General features: G+C 43.1%; 1 protein-coding gene across 3 annotated transcripts in view; it reads right to left on the bottom strand.

Moving 5' to 3' along the window:
• Positions 1-639: 639 nt before the first annotated feature.
• Positions 640-11,246, bottom strand: part of rinl (Ras and Rab interactor-like) — a 12,252-nt gene continuing 1,645 nt past the window's right edge. Inside the window, exons 2-12 of one of the 3 annotated variants that reach the window (XM_031860924.1) lie at positions 10,781-10,946; positions 7,890-8,001; positions 7,210-7,282; positions 6,879-6,967; positions 6,696-6,778; positions 5,906-6,119; positions 4,768-5,472; positions 4,341-4,658; positions 4,118-4,249; positions 2,518-2,952; positions 640-2,342 (exon numbers count right to left, since the gene is read on the bottom strand). In XM_031860924.1, coding sequence (XP_031716784.1) covers positions 2,311-2,342; positions 2,518-2,952; positions 4,118-4,249; positions 4,341-4,658; positions 4,768-5,472; positions 5,906-6,119; positions 6,696-6,778; positions 6,879-6,967; positions 7,210-7,282; positions 7,890-8,001; positions 10,781-10,946 — 2,359 coding nt within the window. In that variant the 3' untranslated portion in view covers positions 640-2,310. Of the gene's footprint in view, positions 2,343-2,377; positions 2,953-4,117; positions 4,250-4,340; positions 4,659-4,767; positions 5,473-5,905; positions 6,120-6,695; positions 6,779-6,878; positions 6,968-7,209; positions 7,283-7,889; positions 8,002-10,780; positions 11,054-11,246 lie in introns of those variants that run through there. The other 2 variants (XM_031860925.1, XM_031860923.1) reach the window with 2 other exon arrangements.

Genomic DNA, 11,246 nt, shown 5'->3' with positions numbered 1-11,246 from the left:
TGTGTGTGTGTGTGTGTGTGTGTGTGTGTGTGTGTGTGTGTGTGTGTATAAAGGCCCAGCTGTTTCTAGGTTTGACATCCACATGCAGGCAGAATGCCAGATGTCTCATTAGGCAAATTTGATTGGCTCGGTCATTTAGAATGCAGCGATGATACAGTTCCATATGTGTGTGAGTGTGTGCATTTACATAAGAGGGCCCCCTGTATAACTATTTACATGTGTTCATGCCTGATGTATGTGCATTCATTAGCTATTTTGTTAATATTTGAATTTACAGGCTCTTGTTTACGTAAAATCGTTATAATAGGAGATTGAACAAAGTAATACTCCAGTAAAATAGATGAAATGGAAAGTTGCACTAAAATGTTGCTACTTCACTTCCTACAAAACGCTTCAACACCTATTTGTGTTTTACTGTGAGCAGCTCCTTAGTGCTTTAAACCTTAGCTTTCACTTTTCCTCCTTCACTTCCACTGAAGTCAATACTATTATTGTTTGTTATTATTATTGTTTAATTCAACTCCTCCAGCGTTTGAACTTCTACCGTCACTTTAACCTCAAACTTCAACTTCTTCAGGTGTTTATTATTTTTGGGCCCGTGTGCAGGATTCGGCGGCAACATCGTGCTTGTTAAACAACTTCGGTTGCTTTCACTGCCACTTCAATTATTTGAAGACATTAAACCCCAACTGTCAGTTTGTCTCCCCACCATGCTGTGTCTAAACATCTGTAATTAAAAGAAATCTGCTTAAAGTAAAAAAAAAAAGGAACAAAGAAAAGAGCAGTCAATTTAACAGTAGGTAAAATATTTAAATATATTTAAAAAGAGGCAAGTAAAGCAATAATCATGACATCCCACTCCTTTACAGTAAATGTTATTACTTTAAGTGCTTGAACTTCAAATACTTTAAGTTTTAAGTTAAGTCAACTTCATTGCTTCGACTGTTTCACTGCAACGCCTTTAAGAGCTTCACTTCTGACAACTTCACCGCCTTAAATTCTTTACGCTTCGACTGTCACTTCAGATTTTATCAGCGCTAACTTGAGGAACTTTTAAGTGTCTCAGCCTCTCCTTCAGCTCCTTCGGCTGCCGAAGTCCTTCAAAAACATTTCAGCTTTTCTAGAGCTTTATCTCCTACGTTCAATCCTTTTGGTGTTTTGACTTCAACACCTACTTCAGCTCCTACACTTGTCATTTCAACTCAATTTTGACATCTTTAAACCCACAACAAATGCTAGTATTCTTTAAGCAATGTATAGGTAAAGTATTTAAGATTTAACATATGTTTTTCTATTTAATATATATCTCCCAGTACAAATACAGTACACAGAAACCTGTGATTATTCTGCCAACTGTGAATGCAAACATTGGAGGATACAAACTGTACATCTCACAGGAGGTGTAACGCTGCCCTCTAGTGGCCCAACCAGTGAGCTTGTCTTTGTCAAGTCCTGACAAACGTACAAAGAAGAAACAGTATATAAATGAAAGGCAAAAGCTCAAAGGGGTACAACAGCATTATATTCAGGAGAACTCCGCATCAAGCAGAATGACACACTCATCACATAAATGTTCCTCCGATATTCACTCTCTTTTAGCTGTTTTGTGAGGGAAACATCTGGATCTTTAGCTGCTAAATGCTAAACTAAGTTCACCAGCTATGGACGTAACTTCAGGGTTGATGAGAGGTTAAAGGGAACCCGTTTGCTTTATCCGCTATTTAACAACCACTCGCCACTATATTGTATATAAAAGTGCTGTTAAATGACCTGCAATAATAATAACACATGAAGAGTTGCTGCTGTAAATGGTACTAAGAGAGAACCAAAACTTGATCGGTTTCATTAATGCACTCTTCTTTGCACATTTGTTGCTTTCATGTTAATATTTACAAATCAAAAATGACATTAGTTTCAGTAAAGCATATTCAAAAAAATCGTTTGTTCCCAAATGAATATATTAATAATACTTTTATATGAACTCTTCTCTTCTTCACAATAAAACTATGACTTCAAGGCCGGTGCTTCCTAACCTGATGAAGCAGTGTGCACTTATGACCCCTTTGTCCCAAGTTATGGGCAGTGTGACAGGGATTTTTGCATCTATGAATTCTCCATCTGAAAGATTGTCAGACTCCTGAAGAGGTAAAATATATTAAGTACTTTGTAAGAAAAAGGAAGCTTAAGTTAACTCTCTAAAATCTCCTTTTCCCTTTAAACTAATCCTTCAGATTTATCTTAAGAAGGATCCTCGAAGGACTCCCGACCATAATTTCATAATCAACCGACACCAGAGTGTTAATGACATTATTAAAAAGCTTTCTTTGGTCTCCAGAGAAGAGGAACCTCAGCAGCACGAAACATGCAGGTGGTTTGCGTTGCAGCTTTTAGGAGTGTTTGACCCACTGAGACACGATCATAAAATGATTAATGCCATTCTTTGCATTAAGAGAAACTCTTCTCCTTCTTCTCTCCATAACAATCATCTGTGTTCCTCTTCTCCTTCTGTACAAAGAGTCTGTCTGTCTATCTGTTTGCTCCTCATCACGTCTCGCTGATTACAGTCTGATGCCGGGGAGGACACCTGTGATTCGTCCTCAGCTCCTCGCCCTGTGCTCATCTCCTCCTTCAGCAGCTGCAGAGCCCCAGCGGTGCTTTCCTTCTGCTGCTGTGGCTCCTCACTGTTAACAGAATCATTTTCTTTCCCACTTTCCTTTTCTTTACTCTCGGCGTCTGTCTCGGAGTTCTGCGCTGGCTTGTCCCGGCCCGCCTGCCTGCGAATGGTCCGTCGGTTCCTGCTGCGTCGCGACTGGTTGCAGTGCAGCGTTCGCCTGCGATGCCATTGGTTCAGAGAGTGTTGGGCTTCGACACTCAGCTGACGGGCGGCCAGCCGTGGCCGGAAGCTGCTGATGTAGTAAAGAGAGGCGTATAGGGTTGTAAGGTAGTAGCCACCTGTTGATATGGGGAATGCAGAAAGGGAGATGGTCTGTGACTTGTAAACGTAGTTAAACAGCATCTGAATCCTTATAATCAGTGGGAAAAAACATCTACTACATGAGCACAGGTGGGGATCAAACCCACACCTCCATTTGGAGAGGAGAAGAAAGTTATCAGAACTATCGCTAAGTTTAGTGTGTAAAGTCCTTTGCAATTCAAGCAGAGTTCACACTACACGACTTTCAAAGTCTTCAGACCGCTGTACGCTTGCTGTCTTGCAATCGGGAGTCTTCCAAGTCGTGGTTTCCACATGACATGACTGACCGCTGACAGGGAGACAACGAGATCTTTCCCCAGGAGGAATCCCCCTAGGAGGTCTCCGAACTACGAGTTATCACAAAAACACATGCAAGAAGCTTGTTATTGTCGTTTCCACACGTCTTAACTACTTATAGCCTGATCCTCTAGGTACAACAACAACTTTAGTCCGTGTTGTGAAGGCAACACATACAGTAAAGTTCCTATTGTTACAGGCGGCCCCTTCCGCCAGGTTTCCCCTCTTGTGCTCTCATTGGCTGTAGCTCCCTGACAGACTCTTGGAATCCATCTGCGATGAATCGTCTTTAACCAGTTGACACACAGAGCCTGAGCGCCGGTTCGCCTCTGATCTGGGGCTTTTGAGGCGGAGCCGCAGTCGTGTAGTGTGAGCTCGGCATTACTTAATCTGTTTGCTTATCTAGAAAATGTGGGCGTGACTTTGTTTTATTCATACATGCTTTGCATACATAGAGAGTGTGTTTAGGAGTTAATACTGAGTAATGAGTGGGGAAATGTGATTATGCAAACAGAGTTGACAGTACTTGGTCATTATTGGCATATTTTGTCGTCGTCGTGTTATTTTCGTTTTCAAATGTCGAGTCAGAAAAACGGGTCAAATCTTAGCAAGCTAATAGTAGTCAGTTGGCTGGTTCAGTCACAACAGCTACTAGAAGAAGATTATTTAGATAAAATGAATCTAAGAAAGTTGGTGTGGCGCAACCTGTTTTAATTTAGTGATGTGTAAATCTCCATTTTCTTTCATTATAACGAGGCGAAGTTTGAACGTAAGAAGTGCTGCCACAACCGAGTCTAGGAGTGTTTTTGAGGAAATGTGTGTATGAGCATGAGCGGTGTGTCTTACCTTCTCCCTGCAGCTGTGTGGGGTCCAGCAGTTCCATCATGTAGTCTGTGTCCAGGTGTAAGGTAACCACGTCACTACGGAGCAGCACCCATGTGAGGCAGGGCAGGAAGTCATCCGCTCCAAACGCTGTACCTGCAGGAGAGGAGAGTATGAATTTAAAGGGTAACTAACAGACAAATAAAATGAAAATTATGATTTAAAAAACAAACAAACAGCTTGCTACCTGAGCTAGCATTAGCACTCATGCTGTGATAGATGCTCTTGCAGACTTTGAGAAGGATGTGGACCTTCTTGTTTGGGGAGTAGGCGTCATGCATACTAGTCCACCTCTGCTGGATCCGCTCCAGGCTGACAGCGTCGGGAACTCCAACTCCCGCCGACCCCCCGAGATCCTCCACGCTGTTCTTTTCCAGCACAAGCATGTTGCTGTGGAGACGCTCGAAGCTGCCGTCATCAGTCCGGGAGATATAAATGCAGGAGTAGAGGTGTTCGGAGACGGGCTTCAGAGCCACCCTGTGGAGGGTGAGCTCGAGCAGAGAGTCTGCAGGAGGGTCGAAAGGTACGTGAGGAGAAATTGGAGTTGTAAAACAATAACAGTTCTGTCAATTATGTAAACACTTAATTGAAATCTACATTTTCAGCTCACTCACCGGTCTCTAAGTCATTCATGTCAGTGATGCTGTCCAACAACGCCTGGATTTCTTGGTAGTCCAACAGTGTCTCCTTCAGGGACGTGAGCGATGACCTCACTTCCTGTAAGAATTCTGACCCTGTGAGCCCGCCGGGATCGGCCCCTCTCTTCAGCGTCATCTCCACGAACCCTTTCACCGCCTCCGCAAACGCCGCACCTTTCCGCTCGCTCAGCTCCTGCACGCGATTGGTTAGTCTCTTCTTCTGACTCACCAGCCCGCCGAGAGCCTGGCCCACTGCCGAGAGACGATGGATGACCTTCTCGGCCAACCGATGCGCGGACGGGTGGTGCACGGTGGGGCTTGACACTTGGGACTCCTGCTCCTCCTCCATGCTGCTGACCGACAGCGAGTCGAGCTCCAGCGACGGGGGGTGGAGCAAAGAGGAAGGCCTGGGCGGAGGCAGCCAAAATCCATCCTCAATCCAGGACACCCTGTGAGGAGACTGAGGCACCGGGCTGCCATGGTCCTGCAGCTCAAATATTGTATTTGAACTTCCAGGGGTGGAGGGAGTAGACGGAGGAAGGCTCCCCGTGCTCGCTCTGTGGAGAGGGCTGGAGGCCAAATCTCTGCTGGGCCTCCTGAGAATCACCCCTTCTGGAACAGCTGGGGTTGACGGGGTTGGTGGGCAATTTGGTGAATCAGCAGACATGGCTCTGATAAGACCTGGAAAACATAGATGATGAACATCATGTTGGCCTTTGTGTTCAAAGGGTCAGTTCAGCTGGATTATTCCACTTAACAACAGTAGATTTTGCCATACGGACAGTTTTAAGAGAAGTTTCCTGGATAAATAGTTCCTAAATCAAGAAATAATTATATAGATAGTTAGATAATAACATATCAAGTTTGCATGCTAAATTATGAAGGTACTGCCTCCTGATAGGGCGGTGTGCAGGAGCCGGCTAGCTTAGCATAAACATTGGAAGAGGGGGGAAAGCCTGGCTCTGTCCGAAAGTCCACCTACCAGCAAACACCTTGCTAATTAACAGGTTATAGAGTGTATGAATAATTTGTGTTCAAACAAAAATGTAAAAACAACAAGTCGTGGTAACGAATAGTCAAATAGCAAATAGAGCAGCAAGTAACGAGTCCTCACCAGAACTCTGCATACTGGCAGCGGAGGACTCCTGATCCAACGAGATGGCTCGTTGGCTCTGTAACCCGGACCCCGCCCATGTTCTGGTGGAGCTGAGGCGTCGCTCTCGCCTGTACTTTGATGGCTGCGTGGCTCGATGGGTCAGCCAATCATCTCCGTGTTCATGAAGGTAGAGGGGATTGATGATGCACAGGGCCCCGTTGGTGGAAGTCAGCTAGGGGAACACACATACACACACACACACACACGCACACAAATAGTGAAGAAATAAGATGCTTCCTGTAACACTGCTCACCACAACGCAGGCGTAAAATAAGCTTTGCAACCTCTTCTTTAAGGCGGTATTAATTGATTTACTGCCAACTTGTAAGCGCAACAATTATATATATTATCACTTTATGAAGTTTATATCGCCGAGGTGTTAGGAACCAGATGCCGATTAAGCATCCAGCAGTCATCTTTCTTGCCACCTGGTAAATGCAAGTCCAACAGTCACTCTACTTTTGGGTCTCCACCAATTCAGAGTAATCTGTCTCTTTAGCTGCTGAATGCTGCACTATGTAGACAAGAGGCAAAGCCAGTCGCCAGCTAGGTGGTGACTGCAGAGATGGCGAATTTCTGTAGGTTCGTCGCTACGAGCGACTTCATACTACCCATAAATATTTGATTATTTTCATTGTTAATTTAAAAACATTGATTAATGCAGTTTTAAGGCATTAATAAACATGCTGTCTTGTAAATACGGAAGTTGTTACAATCACTTGTTCCTTTACACACACTCAGTATATACCTGTATGGAGCACATTACGTTGCTTGGCTCCCGCTGGGTCATTTCATCAGTGTGCTGGTCAGTCGACGTGCAGAGCCAAGTATCTGCCGTAGAGAGGTATTATAAATGAGACAGTTAAAAAATATCTTTCTGGTTTTGTGTTTCTGATATGAGATTGAAAGTCAGAGAGATGGAAGGACTCACTGGGTTCAAGTTCAGAGAGACAATCTTTGGTCTGCTCGGTTACACTGTAGATCCAGTGAGGAATGGAAAGACAGACAGACAACACATCCCTGACACACAGGAAGAGATGACGGGGAGAAGATGAAACATGACAATACTTTTCAACTGAATCGAAAATACCAAAAAGTTATGTTTACACGGTTAACACGCGAAAACACATAAAGATATTCGTAGCAATGCTGGTGCCGCATTTATGCAATTGCAAATAAAACGTTAGAGAAGCCCGAGTTCAAATGGAAGGTCAATCACACACGACAAACAAAAAGGCATCGGTGACACAGCAGGTTCTTACCTGGTCAGACAGTAGAAGAGCACGAGCTGAGCCAAGTCAGAGAAAGACAGACGAGACTCAGACAGCTGGAAGACTGACACGAGAAACAAGGAAAGAGTAGGCAGTTAGTCATTTCAGTCGAAAGACAGATTCCTGGAAACACACTGAGGGGGGGGGGGACTTCTAAAGATAAGCCAAAGAGAACATTTCATCAATTTTATCTTTCACATCAGCCGTTGAGTCCTATTTTCTGATACTGTGCGGGTTCCAATGCTGAGCGGTCACGTTAGTCTCTTCAGCCTGTAATTTTAAAACACACGGCACGCTTCTGCAGAGCAGTAAAAGCAGCACTAACGGGTGCTGGTCTCATCAGTAAAAAAGAGCTCAGTTTAAGGAAACAGTATTTGCATATTGAGAGCCTATTTGATGAGGTAACTGCTCACCTGCTCTCACCTTCTCTCCTGTAATGTCAGGTTTGAATACTTCAGTTCAACAGCGGAAAAGCAGAACTGCAGAACTTGCGATGTTATCGGGTCACTGCAACTATTTATCAGTCTAATCTGTCAGTTGAAGCAGATGTAATGATTCAAAAAATAACCACTAAGAGTCACACATGCATCACTCGCACACGCACACACACACACACACACACACACACACACACACAAAGAGAGAAGGTGGTACATGCTGTTAGTCTATACCTGTGCCTGTGCTTTTGATATTATAATCAACAACTGCTCCATTCTCTCCTCCAGCAGACACACACAGCAGGCCGGGCTGAGACGTCTCAGAGTTCTGCACAACCAGGAAACTCTGGAGGGAAACAAACACACACACAGTGACTCATTTATGTATCTGAAACATGCGGGAAGCTCGCTGGGCAGGTTTTTATTTTAAATACTTATGCAAGAGAGAGAGAGAGAAATGGATACATTTCAGGAAAGGGAAAAAAAGAAGAAGTGTGCGTTAAAGACTCAACACTGCGTCAGTGTTTCTATGACTGGATCGATTTTTCCTCTTGATGACAGGTTGTGACCAAACGAACAGTGAAGTTAACAGTAAATTCCCCAGGCTGAAACTGAAACTGAAGCTGAAACTCTTTCTGGTTCACCCCCGCTCTGTCCAGCATTACTGAAAAGCATCTTTATAGCATTACATAACTGCCATGGTTGTTTTTTAGCGGGATGAGCAGTGCAGTAACTACCTTTTTAGCCACGCTAAAAAAAAAATGTATTTACACGTGTTTATGACGAAATACCTGCAAAACTAATATAGTTTTCCTCAGCTTGACCTGTTGTTTAGACCTAATTAGCAAAGGATAGCATGCTAACACGCTAAACTAACATGGTGAGCACGGTAAACGTTATACCTGCTAAACATCAGCGTGCTAGCATTGTGAGCATATTAGCATACCAGCAACGTTGTCATTACACATTACAGAATCTGTCACGTACGGTTGCCAAACTTCCTCTGAATGTTACTCAAGGAGGGCTTCTCTCCTAAAGACCGACTGACTGACGAATGCAGCGCTGTAGAGATAGTACTCAGTCTATATTTCTATTCAGAATTCATTTGCAACGATTCCTCACTCATTAAGGGCTTCTAATGTAGATTGAAAAATAGGGAATATTTTGAATTTAAAGGCCTTATAAATACTATTTTCCCCAATCATCTTTGTGAACAAACAGGTTTTACCAGTTAGTTAGAAAAGTTTTGGTTATTTCACACAAAATATTTCTAATTCTTTCTTGTTTTTCTGTGGTCTTGTCACTGGCTTGAAGTAAGCAGAGCTCAGTTAGAAAAAAAGGGGATGACAGTAATGTTCATGCACCAATCAGAGTTCAGCAACATTTGAATCAAGATGACACACAGTGAGTTGACAATTCGACCTGACTTAACCCCGATGAAAGAGCAGTTTAAACACTTAATAAGCTTATGATAAAAAAGTGTTTTTATTCCTAATATATGATTTTCTATTCTACTTAAGACATTAAACTTGGCTTTAACTGCGTAGATGTTCTTTTTGTAGAGATCACGTCGGCGTCTTTGAGAACTGAACTAAAACAGCATACGCAGTTTGTTGACCCCAAAATAACTTTGGGTAAAACCAAGCACATGCAATCCCATGTACAGCATACCAATGTCAGTCACACCACAACTGAATTCAGAGGTGTTCTCTCACACACACACACACACACACACACACACACACACACACACACACACGCACACACACAGGAAGTGGCTGTCAGTGAGCGCAGAAATAGAGATAAGTTCACTGCAAATCACCACACTTTGAGCACAAACACATACTGGCAGCAGAGATGAGATATGAGCCATTACTCTGTTAAATCATAACGGTAACATTTAGTCACTCACGCATCTGATTCATAGGAAGAACAACGGGAACCCGTTCAAGCTGAACTTTTTCCGTTCAGCTTTACGACATAATCAGCCAGCCTACAACCAACATGAGGCATAATGATGCAAATTTGTTCTGCAGTAAAACAAACTGACATCCCATCGTTCCCCATGACCACTTATACTCACGGGTCAATGACGTGTTGCTTCCAGTTAGAGGTTTGAATTTCTGGGGGTTTATTTGAATATCACTCCTTCAAACGTGCCCTTCTCTATACGATTTTCTGACCTCCTCACATTCTCCGTTTGCTGCAGATGTATTATCCATTTTGTCATGTAATTTCCCTGAGATGCACAACCATTTTATTCAACAACACTTCTGCATTCAGCCCCGAAAAAACAGAGCGTCCATTGTGTTATGAGATGTCACACAGAAAAAGGAACTACTTTCGTGTCGCAGAGATGTGCATGTCAGTGTTCAGACCGGCTCAGAATACTTCTGTTGTGACAGAATGTTTTTTTAGTGAAGCATGCACTCATGCCTTCAGTGAAGCTACACAGTTTCATAAAACACTTGACGAGCAGCAAACCAACCAAGAGCTCATGAGATGATGTGAGTTAGGATACGTACACATGATGGGAACAGGGAGAGGGCATGCAAAGAGATGGGGGAAGTAGAAAGACTTAATAGAGCTAGATGGACACAAAAAAAATAAAATTCCTCTCAAAAACATGAACGGAAAGTTGGGAAAGACGAGAAGAATATCAGTAAATGTCCAACGAATATATTCTTTCATCTCTTGTGTTGCAAGATGAGTCAGATTGTTGCGACTGGACATAGGGACCAAAGTCCGACAGCACATTTTAAGTCAGCCGATTCAATTTTGGTGACAATATAGATTTGCGTTTTTGTCATAATAATACTGTGCGCTTCAGGCAAAATCAGAAAATCTGGGATTTATTGCATTGTGATAAAAACATAACCAGCTTGAAGGCTTTTTCCCAAAAAAAAACACGAGAATTATTCATTATTGTTGGAGGACAAGACATGTATTCAATTCACTAGTTCATTCATTTTAAAGTATAAAACACTTCAAGAAGAAAATAAAAATAGTTTCTTTGATTGTGTGGATCAGTGATCTGACTTACTCTCAGCTTTAAATGTAATTCACCATCACACTGAAGACTTGATGTTACATTAAACAATAAAGACTCGAGGAGGACAGCTCACCCCGGCAGGTGTTCCACAGATAGCGGCGTGGGCCCCCTCTCTATCCCAGGGGGCCCTGGGGCACCAGGCCTCCCGGCAGACCCTCAGCTGCTCCAGCAGCGACAGCCTCCTCCTGCTGCCCCTCCACGGGATGGCCGTCGTCCCGTTGACTGAACTGTGAACCGCCCTGGACGCAGACATACGGGACACGTTTATACGCACTGCATCCACAACAGACCGGTCACATTCACACAACTCGTCACTAGATAGATGGATCTGCTGATGCCTTCATGCCTAGAGATTGACACAAAATGAAGGTTTAACATTAGTTTTCTGGTGGTATTTTATGTAAGATTTGCCTTTTTGAACATTCACTTACACACTCTTATATACAGTGGGTACGGAAAGTATTCAGACCCCTTTAAATTTTTCACTCTTTGTTTCATTGCAGCCATTTGCTAAAATCAAAAAAGTTCATTTTATTTCT

The sequence above is a fragment of the Anarrhichthys ocellatus genome, unplaced genomic scaffold, assembly GCF_004355925.1.
Source record: "Anarrhichthys ocellatus isolate YVR2014 unplaced genomic scaffold, GSC_Weel_1.0 scaffold24, whole genome shotgun sequence".
NCBI lineage: Eukaryota > Metazoa > Chordata > Actinopteri > Perciformes > Anarhichadidae > Anarrhichthys > Anarrhichthys ocellatus.
Note: the sequence above shows the minus strand (reverse complement) of the source record. Positions and strands in the feature narration are given on the sequence as shown.